Source organism: Bufo bufo, chromosome 8 (genome assembly GCF_905171765.1).
Source record: "Bufo bufo chromosome 8, aBufBuf1.1, whole genome shotgun sequence".
Taxonomy (NCBI): domain Eukaryota; kingdom Metazoa; phylum Chordata; class Amphibia; order Anura; family Bufonidae; genus Bufo; species Bufo bufo.
This window is the reverse complement of record NC_053396.1, coordinates 6,312,373-6,328,978: the sequence shown is the minus strand read 5'-3', so window position 1 is coordinate 6,328,978 and position 16,606 is coordinate 6,312,373. Positions and strand designations below refer to the sequence as shown.

Here is a 16,606-nt window from a genome sequence, read left to right as displayed (position 1 = left end):
GGCTGAGCGATGGTTATTTTGACGAATAAGAACGCAGGGGAGGCGGGGCTTGTAGGTTTTGGCCACCGTCTTGTGGTATTAGTGAAACGTCTGCTGAGGTAGAAGGCGAAACATGGCGGAGAGCGACTGGGACACCGTGACCGTGCTCAGGAAGAAGGGCCCGACCGCAGCGCAGTCAAAGTCCAAACAGGTGGGCGAGACGTTCCCTCAGTGACCCGGGAGGGGGCGGCACCGGCGCGGGGGGTGGGTGTATGGAGCGAGAGTGAGAGACTACGACTCCCAGCAGGTATCGGCGGCAGCTGGAGGGTCACGTGTGTAGTACAGCAGGAGGCCGCGGTAACAGGGTGGCTCTAGATACCTGGAGATAAGCGGCGCCGGGTATGTCTAGTGGCCGCTTATCTGCACCCAGCCTCATGATGGCCCAAAGACCAGGTTCTGCGGCTTTCTAATACATGTTGAAAGATATCTGCTTGCTGTCAGTGAATGGAAACATTCTTGTTTATATACAGGGCCTAATGAGGAACACGGGGCCTAGAAATTCTCACAGCTGAGGGTTTGTTACAGTGTAGGGGGGGGGGGGCAGCCTAGTTGGTGCACAGACTCGGGTCTCCAGGCTCGGAGGGTGGGATTCTGGTCGGCGCCACCCTCGTGGACGTGTTACGTGGTTCTGATGTGTTGAGGGCACACCCTGTACCTGCTGCCCCCATGTACCCGCTGGGCTATGCAGTCCTGACTCCTAAAGGGACAGTAATAACAGCTGCTCCTGTGCGCCCAAATACCGGTCCGTGGCTTCCTGTCTGCCATGGGCATGATCGTCTGCCCCGCTGCAGCCGATCACTGGTGTCCACAAGAGACACATCACTGCTGAAGCCAGTCATTGGCTGCAGCGGAGCAGACGAGCCCATGCCAGGACACAAATTAAACAAGCTGCGGATCAGATGGACACACAGGACCAACGCGGTGCAGCATAGGTTCAGGCATTGTAACTAAGAACCTTGGAGAAACATGAAGATACATCATCCCTAGAACACCCTGCTTATCACTGTATATAGTATAAGGAGAGGTGAGTACTGATTATCATCCCTAGAACACCCTGCTTATCACTGTATATAGTATAAGGAGAGGTGAGTACTGATTATCATCCCTAGAACACCCTGCTTATCACTGTATATAGTATAAGGAGAGGTGAGTACTGATTATCATCCCTAGAACACCCTGCTTATCACTGTATATAGTATAAGGACAGGAGAGAACTGATTATCATCCCTAGAACACCCTGCTTATCACTGTATATAGTATAAGGAGAGGTGAGTACTGATTATCATCCCTAGAACACCCTGCTTATCACTGTATATAGTATAAGGAGAGGTGAGTACTGATTATCATCCCTAGAACACCCTGCTTATCACTGTATATAGTATAAGGACAGGAGAGAACTGATTATCATCCCTAGAACACCCTGCTTATCACTGTATATAGTATAAGGACAGGAGAGAACTGATTATCATCCCTAGAACACCCTGCTTATCACTGTATATAGTATAAGGAGAGGTGAGTACTGATTATCATCCCTAGAACACCCTGCTTATCACTGTATATAGTATAAGGAGAGGTGAGTACTGATTATCATCCCTAGAACACCCTGCTTATCACTGTATATAGTATAAGGAGAGGTGAGTACTGATTATCATCCCTAGAACACCCTGCTTATCACTGTATATAGTATAAGGACAGGAGAGAACTGATTATCATCCCTAGAACACCCTGCTTATCACTGTATATAGTATAAGGAGAGGTGAGTACTGATTATCATCCCTAGAACACCCTGCTTATCACTGTATATAGTATAAGGAGAGGTGAGTACTGATTATCATCCCTAGAACACCCTGCTTATCACTGTATATAGTATAAGGACAGGAGAGAACTGATTATCATCCCTAGAACACCCTGCTTATCACTGTATATAGTATAAGGACAGGAGAGAACTGATTATCATCCCTAGAACACCCTGCTTATCACTGTATATAGTATAAGGACAGGAGAGAACTGATTATCATCCCTAGAACACCCTGCTTATCACTGTATATAGTATAAGGAGAGGTGAGTACTGATTATCATCCCTAGAACACCCTGCTTATCACTGTATATAGTATAAGGAGAGGTGAGTACTGATTATCATCCCTAGAACACCCTGCTTATCACTGTATATAGTATAAGGACAGGAGAGAACTGATTATCATCCCTAGAACACCCTGCTTATCACTGTATATAGTATAAGGAGAGGTGAGTACTGATTATCATCCCTAGAACACCCTGCTTATTACTGTATATAGTATAAGGAGAGGTGAGAACTGATTATCATCCCTAGAACACCCTGCTTATCACTGTATATAGTATAAGGAGAGGTGAGAACTGATTATCATCCCTAGAACACCCTGCTTATCACTGTATATAGTATAAGGAGAGGTGAGAACTGATTATCATCCCTAGAACACCCTGCTTATCACTGTATATAGTATAAGGAGAGGTGAGTACTGATTATCATCCCTAGAACACCCTGCTTATCACTGTATATAGTATAAGGAGAGGTGAGTACTGATTATCATCCCTAGAACACCCTGCTTATCACTGTATATAGTATAAGGAGAGGTGAGTACTGATTATCATCCCTAGAACACCCTGCTTATCACTGTATATAGTATAAGGACAGGAGAGAACTGATTATCATCCCTAGAACACCCTGCTTATCACTGTATATAGTATAAGGAGAGGTGAGTACTGATTATCATCCCTAGAACACCCTGCTTATCACTGTATATAGTATAAGGAGAGGTGAGAACTGATTATCATCCCTAGAACACCCTGCTTATCACTGTATATAGTATAAGGAGAGGTGAGTACTGATTATCTATCATCCCTAGAACACCCTGCTTATCACTGTATATAGTATAAGGAGAGGTGAGTACTGATTATCATCCCTAGAACACCCTGCTTATCACTGTATATAGTATAAGGAGAGGTGAGAACTGATTATCATCCCTAGAACACCCTGCTTATCACTGTATATAGTATAAGGAGAGGTGAGAACTGATTATCATCCCTAGAACACCCTGCTTATCACTGTATATAGTATAAGGAGAGGTGAGTACTGATTATCATCCCTAGAACACCCTGCTTATCACTGTATATAGTATAAGGAGAGGTGAGAACTGATTATCTATCACCTTCCGGCTCCCTTTATAGTCAGTATATAGTGGGCACCGCCTTTATTTTCGTTCTTCTGCTTCTAATGGAAACAGGTGGCGCTGATGTGAGAGGAGCCTTAGCTGGATTCAGTACATTTCTTCTGACTCCACAGCCCTGCATACCCGGCCTGTCTATGGTTGCGAGGACATATTGGGAGTTGTAGTGTTCTAACAGCTAGAGAGCTGCACTATTGTTTGCGAGGCACATGCTGGCAGTGGGTATAACGGACGGTGTGTGGGAAGGGCACATGGTCATTATTCAGAGACAGTACCCCAGGAAGGGCGGTGAGACGGCGAGGAGATATTTACCTGGCTCATGGCTTACGGGGGCTGTTGCTGTCAGTTACCCTGCGGACTGCAGTGTTTACTGTCCCTTATGCCCTGTGTAGATGCCTAGGAGATGAAGGGTCCGTCAGGCTGGATGATCCTCTGGAGATAAGCGTCACCAGGTGTGTAACAGCCTGTGCTGGCTCCATCGCATCATACACCACTGGTATCCAGGGGTTAGGTCCACCGCGGCAGCGCAGATACGAGGTGGACGAGAGCTGCTTCGCATGCGTGTCTGTGAGCTCCCACAGCGAGCACGACCACCACTGCTGGATTGTAAGGTGGTCGTAACCCCTGGATACGGGCAGTGTATAATGTGATTGATTAATTTTTCTACCTATCTGCTTGATAAATGCCATTTGCTGAAGTGAGAGGACCCCTTTTAAGATCCTTTGTTCGGCAGGCACCGGTGCCATATGGCGGAGGTCTCTTGTGATGGCAGCTTGCTCATTGTGCTGCCTCGTCACTTCGTTGCAGTTTCACTGCTTGTCGGTCTCACGCCACTGACTGTATAATGTGCCGTTACCAGAGACGACACTTTACATATAGAAGCCCTGGGCGTATGGTCCTTTAATAGAGGGTGAGCCTCCCCTCAGTACCTACCTCTATAATCCGGAGGACAGAGCTGCTCTGTAAGCAGGGTTACAGGGGAAGTAATAGGTAAGCAGCCGTTACCGTACACCGGGTGCTCCTTGCTGTTACACAGAAGCTTGGATCTGTTCTGGATTAGGCCTGTGAGAAGCGGGTACCGGGTTTGGTTGGTTTCTGTGAGATGGTGACCTCATTGGGTTCAGTGCTCCACCCTGTGTCTTCTGAGGCACCATAGTATTATTAAGAACATGAAAGGATGATTTCTTGTTTCTCGTGTCTTGCAGGCAGTGACTGCAGCTCAGAGAAGAGGAGAAGAGCTGGAGACGTCCAAAAAATGTAAGCTTAACCAAGGAGCTCAGGGGTCTGAATGTGCGGTGTACTCTGTGTGAACACTTCAGATGTAGAGCCCCTCCTTACGTGCTGTCCTTACTGTGTCACCAGGGTCTGCCGGACAGAACAAGCAGCACGTCATCACAAAGAACACAGCCAAGCTGGACAGAGAGACAGAAGAGCTGCATCACGACAGGGTGACGCTAGAGGTGGGCAAAGTCATCCAGCAGGGCCGACAATCCAAGGGCTTCACTCAGAAGGACCTGGCCACGGTAAGCACTTAGAGAACGCTAGTGTTTGGTTTCCAGGTGACGGCTCCTATAAGTGTTTCTCTCACAAGTTAGGGCCTCATTCACACGGCCGTTGTTTTCGTCCGCATCCGAGGTGCAGTTTTGGCGGCTCGGATGCGGACCCATTCACTTTAATAGGGCCGCAAAAGATGCGGACAGTACTCCATGTGCTGTCTGCATCCGTTGCTCCGTTCTGTAGTCCGCAAAAAAATATAACATGTCCTATTCTTGTCTGCGCTTTGTGGACAAGAATAGGCAGTTGTATTAAAGGCTGTCCGTGCCGTTCCGCAAAGGAGGGACCGTGACAGTAACCCCCTTCTACGGGTGGCCTCCGGACACCCAGGACCGACTCTATCGGGATGCGCCCTCACAAGGCGATTGGCATTAACGTCTGTCTCAGGAACCCACATTCTTTCCTCTGGACCGCAACTGTAGCGGAGTAATAGTATAATCCGCGGCATCTCCGCTGGTAGTCCTATCCAGCATACAAGATATGGGTAGCGTAAGTATAATCCCTTTGTCCCAAGAACTGGCCAGTTTGGGAGTCAACAACCACTTTTATTGTAATGTAGCCGTTTATATACAAGTCCCCATGCAAGGGGTTTCCATAATGACATTTCAGGGGTTTTCCCCTGGTGGACTTAACCTGCAATGTTATTTACTTATGGTTCGTTACTTGTAAGACAAAATCTAATCAGTGACCTGCTGAGCCCCTGTCTGTCTGTTCAGTATGGATACAATGTTAATGGGGTTATCTCCCAGGCTGAGGGGAGGGGATGTGTGGCCTGCACATCTGTTAGTGAAACTAGCATATGAATGCCCTCAGTCTTGTAGAGTGTAAAATTAACACATGAATCCAGTCTTTGATATACTGAAGTGGCTAGGTTTGCAACAGTAAACCTTCCAGTGCACGAGGTACTGAAGAGATCCACGAAGAATATGTGAGTTCACTATCCTGGCGATCTGAAACTCAAGATTACCATCCACCATGACAGGAGGTGGTGGCGGCAGGGAGGACGGTTCAGCATATCTTTTCAGCAATGACTTGTGAAACCCATTATGAATCCTCAAAGCCTGCGGAAGCTCAAGACAAAAATCAACTGGATTAACAATGGCAGATCTTATGGTCCAAAAAACCTTGGCCCCAACTTCCAAGAAGGTACCTTCAACTTAATGTTTCTTGTGGTCAGCCACACAGAATCGCCCACTCTAGGGTCCGGACCACTAAGGCCTCTTTCACACTTGCGTTGTTGGGATCCGGCATGCACTTCCGTTGCCGGAGGTGCCCGCCGGATCCGGAAAAACGCAAGTGTACTGAAAGCATTTGAAGACGGAACCGTCTTCCAAATGCTTTCAGTGTTACTATGGCACCCAGGACGCTATTAAAGTCCTGGCTGCCATAGTAGGAGCGGGGAGCGGTATACTTACTGTCCGTGCGGCTCCCGGGGCGCTCCAGAATGACGTCAGAGCGCCCCATGCGCATGGATGACGTGATCCATGTGCTTGGGGCGCCCTGACGTCACTCTGGAGCGCCCGGGGAGCCGCACGGACGGTAAGTATACTGCTCCCCCGCTCCCCACTGCACTTTACCATGGCTGCCAGGACTTTAGCGTCCCGGCAGCCATGGTAACCATTCAGAAAAAGCTAAATTTCGGCTCCGGCAATGCGCCGAAACGACGTTTAGCTTAAGGCCGGATCCGGATCAATGCCTTCCAATGGGCATTAATTCCGGATCCGGCCTTGCGGCAAGTGTTCCGGATTTTTGGCCGGAGCAAAAAGCGCAGCATGCTGCGGTATTTTCTCCGGCCAAAAAACGTTCCGTTCCGGAACTGAAGACATCCTGAATGGATTTCTCTCCATTCAGAATGCATTAGGATAATCCTGATCAGGATTCTTCCGGCATAGAGCCCCGACGACGGAACTCTATGCCGGAAGACAATAACGCAGGTGTGAAAGAGCCCTAACACGTCTCGTCAGCCATACGTTTATACTTTTTGCCCATTTTATTTAAATTGTTTTGAATCTTCCACCAAAGAGATGACAACGAAGAGGAGAATCTTTCCTCTTCAGGTACACCAGATGTCTCGGTACCAGAAAATGTGCCAAACTGTGGATGGAACCCATATGCCCCAAAATACGGCGACTTATCAGTGGATTCCTGTCCACGGTTATTTATGGCAAACTCGGCCAACGACAAAAATTGGACGCCCAGACGAGTACAGAACAGCCTTCCAGAACTTGGAAACAAACTGAGTCCCCCGATCAGACAACACATCAGAGGGGATACCATGTAGCTTCACGATGTTATCGACAAACACCTTGAGCGAGAGTTTTGGCATTAGGTAAACCTGATAATGGTATAAAGTGCGCCATCTTGCTGAAGCGGTGAACAACTACCAGAATCAGTTTTCCCAGAAGAATGTCAAATCTGAGATAGTCCAAGGTCGGGATGGGATAGACAAGGGAAGTAGAGATCCTGAAGGCAGAGTATGTGTCACCTTGGCGCGCACACAAGTCTCACAAGCTACCACATAACCCTCAACACATTTATATAACCCTGGCCACCAGAATCTTCGAGAAATGAGATCCACAGTGGATCTGCTCCTAGTGTGTCCCGTAAGAACAGTATCGTGATGTTCCGAAGGGACAAACAACTTCCCTGGAGGACCGGAATCGGAGGCCCAGGGAGAGGCCTCCAACACCTCTGCCTCAAGTTCAGGATAAAGGGCGGATACAACCACCCAATCAGCCATTATCGGAGCAGGATTCCCCCCGAGAAAGCTACGCAACAAGGCATCCACCTTGACGTTTTTAGTCCCAGGACAATAGATTTTTGTGATCAATAATTACCGTAACGGGATGAATCGCTCCTTCCAACAAATTACGCCATTCCTCAAAAGCCAATTTAATGGCCAACAACTCTCTATTACCTACATCATAATTTCTTTTGGCAGAAGAGTTTTATTAGAGAAAAAAGCACAAGGGCGCCATTTGCTAGGAGAAGGACCCTGCAACAAGACTGCTCCAACCTTTACCTCTGATGCGTCAACTTCCACAATGAATGGTTGTGACGCATCCGGTTGCACCAGAATAGGAGCAGAAGCAAAACATTCCTTTATTGCTGAAAAAGCAGGTAATGCCTCGTCTAACCAGACTGAGAAATCCGCGCCTTTCTTAGTCATATCAGTTTAAGGTTTAACAGTTGAGTAATTCAAGATAAATTTACGGTAGTAGTTGGTGAACCCCAAACATGAGTGCCTTCAGATCTAAGGGTCGATCCCAGTCCAACACAGCAGGGACTTTTTCCGGATCCATACGAAAACCCGAAGATGAGAGTAGCTACCCCAGAATTGTTCAGGGACCGCAAATACACACTTCTCCATCTTAGCATACAATTTATTCTCCCTTAGGATCTGTAAGACCTGTCTCACGTGATCCTCATGCGTCTCCATATCAGGGGAATAAATTTAAAATATCATCCAGATACACACCACAAACCTGCTCACCAGATGATGAAAGATGTCATTGAAGTGTTGAAAAACCGCAGGAGCATTAGTCAAACCAAAAGGCATGACCAGATTCTCAAAATGACCCTCAGGAGTATTAAATTCATCCCCTTCATTGACTCTTACCAGATTATATATCCCCTCAAATCAAATTTAGAGAACAGCTTGGTGCCGACAATCTAATTGAATAAATCTGGGGTCAAAGGAAGGGGAACGGGATCACGGATAGTGATGCGATTAAGCTCACGGAAGTCCAAACATGGCCTATGCTTTTATTGTGTTTAAAAAATGATTTTATAGATATGTAAATGAGCCTGGTACGGAGCCCAAGGGGCTGTACGAACCTTCTTGGAGCCCAGCACTGCCCCCTGTGAAGGAGCCCAGCACCGCCTGCGTCCTCCGAATCTCCTCCTTGCTCACAGTTAGATCGCCGTAATCTTGCGATGTGCGAGCTCGTGCATGCGCAGTGCCGGCATAGTGTTCCTTCCCTGTGCTGGCATCAGCCTCAGGGAAGAAACTGCACATGCGCAATCTCACGCATCGCAAGATTATGGCGATCTAACTTTGTGAGCAAGGAGGAGATTCGGAGGACGCAGGCGGTGCTGGGCTCCAAGAAGGTTCGTACAGCCCCTTGGGCTCCTTACCAGGCTCATTTACATATCTATAAAATCATTTTTTAAACACCATAAAAGCACACTGCTATGGGACCGGTATATTGCGGACATGCTAGCTGTGCATGTCCGCAGCTCTATAGGCTAAAACGAGGTGACAGAATCCCTTTAACCCCTGCCAATAAATACTTCCATTTCCACAGATTTGGAATCTAGCGCCACCTCGGCAGGCAGGAGAAATCGGGTACTACCGGTAAATGACAAAAGTACATTCTTTACTTCCCCATTCACACTACCAAGAGTGAGAAGACGACTAGACACATTAGGACTTTTTTTTTTTTTACCTTGATGTTTAACAAAAGGACATACGTTAACAAAATGTCCTCCTTTACCACAGAAAAAGCAAAGTCTTTTCTTAAAACTAATAAAGTTTTTATCCCCTGGTCCAGGTGTGACCTGACCCAATTGCATTGGCTCATCACCAGACACAAGCTCAAGCGTCTCTTTACCCAGAGTGTCAGAAGAGACCGCTTCCCCGTATGATAACACGTCCTGAGCGAGAGGAACTTTAGATCTCTCCCTCAGGCGTCTATCAATACGCACCGCCAGAGACATGGCCGCCTCCAATGACTCTGGATTTGCTTGATATGCCAAGGCGTCCTTCAGGTTCTCAGACAGCCCTTGACAGAATTGTACTATGGAGAGCTGGGTCGTTCCACTCCGTATCAGTTGCCCACCTCCTAAATTCAGAGCAATAGGGCTCGGCTGAACGCTCTCCCTGCCGCAAGCACCGCTAAGTTGATTTGGCCAGGCAAACCCGATCTGGGTCATCGTAGATAAGTCCCAGAGCTCTGAAAAACTCATCTACGGACCGGAGGGATTGTGAACCAGACGGCAAAGAGAAAGCCCAAGACTTTTTAGCAATGAAATAATAATCCCCACTCTGACTCGTCCCCAGAAGAGCCAGGACGCAGTCTGAAATATAATTTGCACGACTCCCTGAACCGAACAAAGTTGTCACTTTCCCCGGAAAACCTATCCAGGAGAGCAACCTTAGGTTCAGGGCAGGCCTGGTTCCCGCTGCCTGAAACTGTGCAACGGCCATGCGGAGGTCAGCCACCTCCAAAGACGATTGACCAGTGCAGAAACCGTATCCATAGCTGCACTGATAAAATAAAGGATAACAGTTATGGCGGTTAATAATGTCACAACAAATAGACAACAATCTAGGCCTCAAAAGCTAAGGAAGAGGGATGGTGACCTCCTAGTAATCCTTATGCCTTTCCCTAACCCCTGCCAGTATGAGCAGATCCTGATGGTGGAAATACTCATACACCAGATACCTAAAGCCCTGCTAAAACTGACGAGCCCTAGGATAGGTAGCAGGGGATGAGACAGCTGGTTCCTTCCAGAATGAAGGAACCTGCGTCTCCCTGAGACCTAGAAACAACACACACCAGATAATAGGAAACAGCGAAGGCAACAAGTACTTGGCTTAGAGGTGTTTGGAGAAGCAGGAGATCCAAGACAAACCAGCAACTCCAAGCAGAAACTACCAACCGCACGGTCAGCAGTGTGAGGCGGATCTAAATGGAGCCTCATCACTGATAACGAGCGGCACCTGAGGAGAGGCGAGATCCTGCCAAACATAGAGACCTGTCAGCCTCGCATGCAGCAAGTCTATCTGATATTCTCACCTCTCACAGGAGGGGCCCCGACCGTTTCCTGGGTTGACCATTCCATGGGTTATGCCATAAATGTCTGATAGATGTGGGTCCAAGTTTGGGACCGGCTCCGGCAATTCCACCAGGCATAGACTGAGTTGTTCAGCCTTTACTAAGTGATCGCCTATCCTCAGCTGATTTGCAGGGGTCTGACATCCCCCCCCCCCCCCTCCCCCCGCGCTGTTTGGCTGTGGCCCTATCTTGTTGACTTGTAAGTGAGGACCTATCCTGTGGATGAGCCACCACTTAGTAAAGAGGTTGTCTGGTATTATTAAAAATCCAGCGGCAGACAGGACTGAAAAATAAAATTAGCATAGGTTTTACCTGCAATTATTCCCGACTTGATTTCTAACAGTGGGATCTCTGTTGCTTGGACTAATGCTGTCATTGGGCTGAAAGCCAGTTCCTTGCTTCTAGCTGCTACCATTCAGGAGAGATCAGCGGCTAAAACAGCCCCCACCACTTCTGTCCGATCTCGGCTCCAGCAGAACAGGTGGTTAAAGGGAGACTGAACATGACCTACATTAGCCAATAGAAGCCTTCAGGTCTCTCTTACACATGGTCCTTATCAGCCAATAGAAGCTCGCAGGTCCTCCAGCCTCCACATACAGTTTTACACCAGGTTTCCATAACAACCAAGGTGGATAAAAATCAATGATTTTTTTAAAAAAAAACACAAAAAAAAAATCGGATTTTTTTTTTATATAAAATGCTTTTTGAGGAAAATATATTACCATCCAAAGGTTATTCCATCATGAAATAAAGATTAGTTTTTTAATTATGTAGAATAAGGCTGTACGTAGACTCCCATATTGTTGAATGGATTAGGCAGTGGCTGAGGGACAGACAACAGAGGGTTGTAGTCAATGGAGTATATTCAGACCAAGGTCTTGTTACCAGTGGGGTACCTCAGGGATCTGTTCTGGGACCCATATTGTTTAATATCTTTATCAGTGAAATTGCAGAAGGCCTCGATGGTAAGGTGTGTCTTTTTGCTGATGACACAAAGATTTGTAACAGGGTTGATGTTCCTGGAGGGATACACCAAATGGAAAAGGATTTAGGAAAACTAGAGGAATGGTCAAAAATCGGGCAACTAAAATGTAATGTTGATAAGTGCAAGATAATGCACCTGGGGCGTAAAAACCCAAGAGCAGAATATACAATCAGTGATACAGTCCTAACCTCAGTATCTGAGGAAAGGGATTTAGGGGTCATTATTTCAGAAGACTTAAAGGTAGGCAGACCATGTCATAGAGCAGCAGGAGATGCTGGCAGAATGCTGGGGTGTATAGGGAGAGGCATTACCAGTAGACAGAGGGGGCGCTCATGCCGCTCTACAGAGCACTAGTGAGACCTCATCTGGAGTATTGTGCGCAGTACTGGAGACCATATCTCCAGAAGGATATAGATACTCTAGAGAGAGTTCAGAGAAGAGCTACTAAACTGGTCCATGGATTGCAGGATAAAACTTACCAGGAAACATTAAAGGACCTTAACATGTAGAGCTTGGAAGAAAGACGAGACCGAGGGGAGATGATAGAAACTGCTAAATACATAAAGGGAATCAACAAGGTAAAAGAGGAGAGAAGATTTAAGAAAAACTGCTACAAGAGGACATAGTTTTAAATTAGAGGGGCAAAGGGTTAAAAGTAATATCAGGAAGTATTACTTTACTGAGAGAGTAGTAGATGCATGGAATAGCCTTCCTGCAGAAGTGGTAGCTGCAAATACAGTGAAGGGGTTTAAGCATGCATGGGATAGGCATAAGGCCATCCTCCATATAAGATAGGGCCGGGGGCTATCCATAGTACTCAGTATATTGGGCAGACTAGATGGGCCAAATGGTTCTCATCTGCCGACACATTCTAGGTTTCTATGTGTGTAATTTTTTTGGTAAATTCCATTAATCCATTCACAATGTCCGGCTCTTCCAGAGGTTTTTGTAAGATTATTGGGCAGTTTCTCTGCCTACAAGATATTATCACAGAGGCTTGGTTTACTTTTGCAGTTCTCAAAACTGAATTTGACTCAGCAGAGATCACATGCCGCCTCTTCACAGCAAAAATGTTATAACATGAACAGAGTTGAGAAAAATACCTTAATCCTAACTTCTACAAACCTATGAATGCAGAATCAACCGAATCAAACTAATATGAAAAGTTGTTTAAATCTTCATCTACTTGCATATTATAAGTTATACCAGCAAGAATTAGTCTTTATGTAGAAAACTATGATTTAAATCATGCCCTACTGACTAGTGATTTAAATCAAATCCACCCAGATAACAACCCAGCCATTTTTCTTCACTGCTGTAGGTCAGCTTTAAAGGGGCAGGGCGCTGTAGAGGTCACTGTTATGGTGGATACTAGGGTTGTCCCGATACCGATACTAGTATCAGTATCGGGACCGATTCCGAGTTTTCTCGGCGGTACTCAGCCGCCGATACCCCGCCCCGATACATAAATAGAATACTATGGGCGTAACTATGGGCGGGGCCCGGTGCAGTCACTGTACTCTTACACCGGGCCCCGCCGCTCACCGAAGTATTTATAAACGTGAATCCTTATCCTGTTGTTAAGTTGAACTAACGCTGCCCTCTCCCATGTTCCCCTGTATCCCCACAGCACTTACTTAAGCTTTAATAGCAGGCAGAGCGGACGGCAGCAGTAACGTCACTCACTGACGTAGAGCGCCTGCTCCGCCCACTTTATGAGTGAAGCAGGCGGAGCAGGCGCGCGACGTCAGTGAGTGACGTTACTGGTGCCGTCCGCTCTGCCTGCTATGGAAGCTTAAGTAAGTGCTGTGGAGATACAGGGGGATACAGGGGAACATGGGAGAGGGCAGCGTTAGTTCAACTTAACAACAGGATAAGGATTCACGTTTATAAATACTTCGGTGAGCGGCGGGGCCCGGTGTATTGGGGGACACTGTTATGAGGGGGATCTGTGGATGACATATAGCAGTGTCATCCACAGATCCTCCCCATAACAGTTCCATCCACAGATCCCCTATAACAGCACCATCCACAGATCCCCCACCAAATAACAATGCCATCCTCAGATCCCCCCACCCCATAACAATGCCATCCACAGATATCCCACCCCATAGCAGTACCATCCACAGATCCCCCATAACAGTGCCATCCACAGATCCCCATAACAGTGCCATCCACAGATCCCCCATAACAGCACCATCCACAGATCCCCATAACAGTGCCATCCACAGATCCCCCATAACAGCACCATCCACAGATCCCCCATAACAGCACCATCCACAGATCCCCATAACAGCGCCATCCACAGATCCCCCATAACAGTGCCATCCACAGATCCCCCATAACAGTGCCATCCACAGATCCCCCATAACAGTGCCATCCACAGATCCCCCATAACAGTGCCATCCACAGATCCCCCATAACAGTGCCATCCACAGATCCCCCATAACAGTGCCATCCACAGATCCCCCATAACAGTGCCATCCACAGATCCCCCATAACAGTGCCATCCACAGATCCCCCATAACAGTGCCATCCACAGATCCCCCATAACAGTGCCATCCACAGATCCCCCATAACAGTGCCATCCACAGATCCCCCATAACAGTGCCATCCACAGATCCCCCATAACAGTGCCATCCACAGATCCCCCATAACAGTGCCATCCACAGATCCCCCATAACAGTGCCATCCACAGATCCCCATAACAGTGCCATCCACAGATCCCCCATAACAGTGCCATCCACAGATCCCCCATAACAGTGCCATCCGCAGGTCCCCCATAACAGTGCCATCCGCAGGTCCCCCATAACAGTGCCATCCGCAGATCCCCCATAACAGTGCCATCCACAGATCCCCCATAACAGTGCCATCCACAGGTCCCCCATAACAGTGCCATCCACAGATCCCCCACATGACAGTGCGTCATCCACAGATCCCCAAAACGGTCACATGACATTTAAAAAAAGTATCGGTATTCGGTATCGGTGACTACTTGAAAAAAAGTATCGGTACTTGTACTCGGTCCTAAAAAAGTGGTATCGGGACAACCCTAGTGGATACTGTCTATCTTTTAACAACACACACAAACATAAAATGAAATATACCCGTGCGAAACTATAAAAATTATCATTCTAATAGATGGCGACATTAAAGGGGTCCTCTCACTTCAGCAAATAATATTTATGCAGAGGAAGTCACACTTACTAATGTTATTATCCATATTGCTTCCTTTGCTGGCTGGATTCATTTTTCCATGACATTATACACTGCTTGTTTCCATGGTTACAACCACCCTGCAATCAATCGGTGGTCTTACTTGTGTACTATAGAAAAAAGCACAAGCCTATGTGAGCTCGAATGGTCCCGGTGCTTTTTCCTATAATGTGCAGGCACAACCACCACAGATGGATTGCAGGGTGGTCATAAACTTTAAAACAAGCAGTCTATAATGTGATGGAAAAAGGAAGCAATATGGATAACAACAATACATTAGTAAGCGCCTTGTATTAACTTCCTCTACATAATAAATGCCACTTGCTGAAGTGAGACGACCCCTTTAATATTCATCCATTGCCCCTAATATCTCCTAATCTATTTGCAGAAAATAAATGAAAAACCACAAGTGATTGCCGATTATGAAAGTGGAAAAGCGATTCCAAGCAACCAAGTCATGGGGAAGATTGAGAGAGCGATTGGTAAGTGGATCTGGATTTATAGGGGTTTTCCAGGCTCCACATATTGATGACCTATCCTCAGGGTAGATAATCAATCTCCGAGCAGGGAGCGTTCAGCACCTGGCTTGGATGTGATTGCTCACCCTATAGTGCTAGGAGGAAGGAGGTTTTGTTACATCTGAAATTCATTTTCAGCTTTTCTATCTTTTTACTGTTGGATGTTTTTAATGCATAATCAATAAGAGGAATAGTTTTAAAGACACGTGTGCTGGAGGATTATTCCGGAGCCGAGCTCAAGATTCAGCGCCTGGCTCCCTCCCTGGAGTTACCACTTGCTTGTATGGAGCAATGCTTCTGTCTCTGTTCAGAGTGCTAGCTCTGGTGCTGCAGGGAACAAACTGTCTAATAGTGATGACCGGGGCTGGGACACCCCTGAAATGAGCCTTGTTGATGCACACTGATTCCAGGATCCAATTTGGGGTACAGGCTCCCCTTCCTAACATGGCCGTGTCTGCCGTATTGATTGTATATTGGACCTTCCTGTCTTTCAGGTCTCAAGCTGCGTGGAAGGGATATTGGAAAACCACTCGAAGCGGTCCCCAAAACCAAATGAAAACAAAGCCTCGAAATCAGTGCTCCCCAGCTGATCTCGACCAGTCTCTCTCCCGAGCAGACTGGCTCTTTATATTGCCAAGCAGAACACGTGGGGGTTATTGGACTCTAATCTAGATGGGACAGAATGAAGTCGGTCTTCTTACCTGCTGTAAAATAAGAATTAGCGCGTTTCTTCCAGATCCACCAAACCTGAACTGCAAGGTTCCTGCCGAGAGCGGCACTTTCTCAGCTGAGGGCTGGGACTGGATGGCTAGCAGTTAGTTTTGGGGGGGTTGTCTTTATTTGATTTACCCCCACATGCAGGTGGGTTGCTTCTCTTTTTTTTATTATTATTTCTGCAGCTGGGAGGCGCTGTTTCACTGTTTATATTACGTCACCCATCCTTTCTTGTATGTAATTGTAAAATAAAATTATCTGCCTTCACCGAAATGTTGTGTGGCAAACTGCATAAGTGCTGCCCCTCTCCCAGTGTGTGCTGGATATCCCGCTATAGATGGCTCCTGCCCCTCATTCATCCTGCGGTAGTAGTGGATCAGAGATTGGCCTTGTAATATGTGGAGGCCGGTACAAGGGGTTGTGTTTAATGGATTTTATGTTACTGAGAGAAAGATATGATGGAGGGAGAGGAGCTGAGTTCTGTGCTGTATAGGAATATGATCTGGAGCAGAGTAAATCCTGCCGGGACACCCAAGA

General features: G+C 47.0%; 1 protein-coding gene across 1 annotated transcript; it reads left to right on the top strand.

Annotated features, from left to right (window-relative positions):
- Nucleotides 1–34: 34 nt before the first annotated feature.
- EDF1 (endothelial differentiation related factor 1) lies at nucleotides 35–16,342 on the top strand. Its single transcript, XM_040442380.1, has 5 exons — nucleotides 35–190; nucleotides 4,448–4,499; nucleotides 4,605–4,765; nucleotides 15,226–15,319; nucleotides 15,850–16,342. Exons 1-5 carry the CDS (start codon nucleotides 113–115, stop codon nucleotides 15,909–15,911), a joined length of 447 nt encoding a protein of 148 aa, XP_040298314.1. The 5' UTR covers nucleotides 35–112; the 3' UTR covers nucleotides 15,912–16,342.
- The last annotated feature ends 264 nt before the right edge of the window (nucleotides 16,343–16,606 follow it).

Coding starts and splice junctions, on each gene's coding strand:
- EDF1 (XM_040442380.1), top strand. CDS start 113: ATGGCGGAGAGCGACTGGGACACCGTGACCGTGCTCAGGAAGAAGGGC. Junction 191..4,447: donor CGCAGTCAAAGTCCAAACAG/GTGGGCGAGACG, acceptor CGTGTCTTGCAG/GCAGTGACTGCAGCTCAGAG. Junction 4,766..15,225: donor CTCAGAAGGACCTGGCCACG/GTAAGCACTTAG, acceptor ATCTATTTGCAG/AAAATAAATGAAAAACCACA.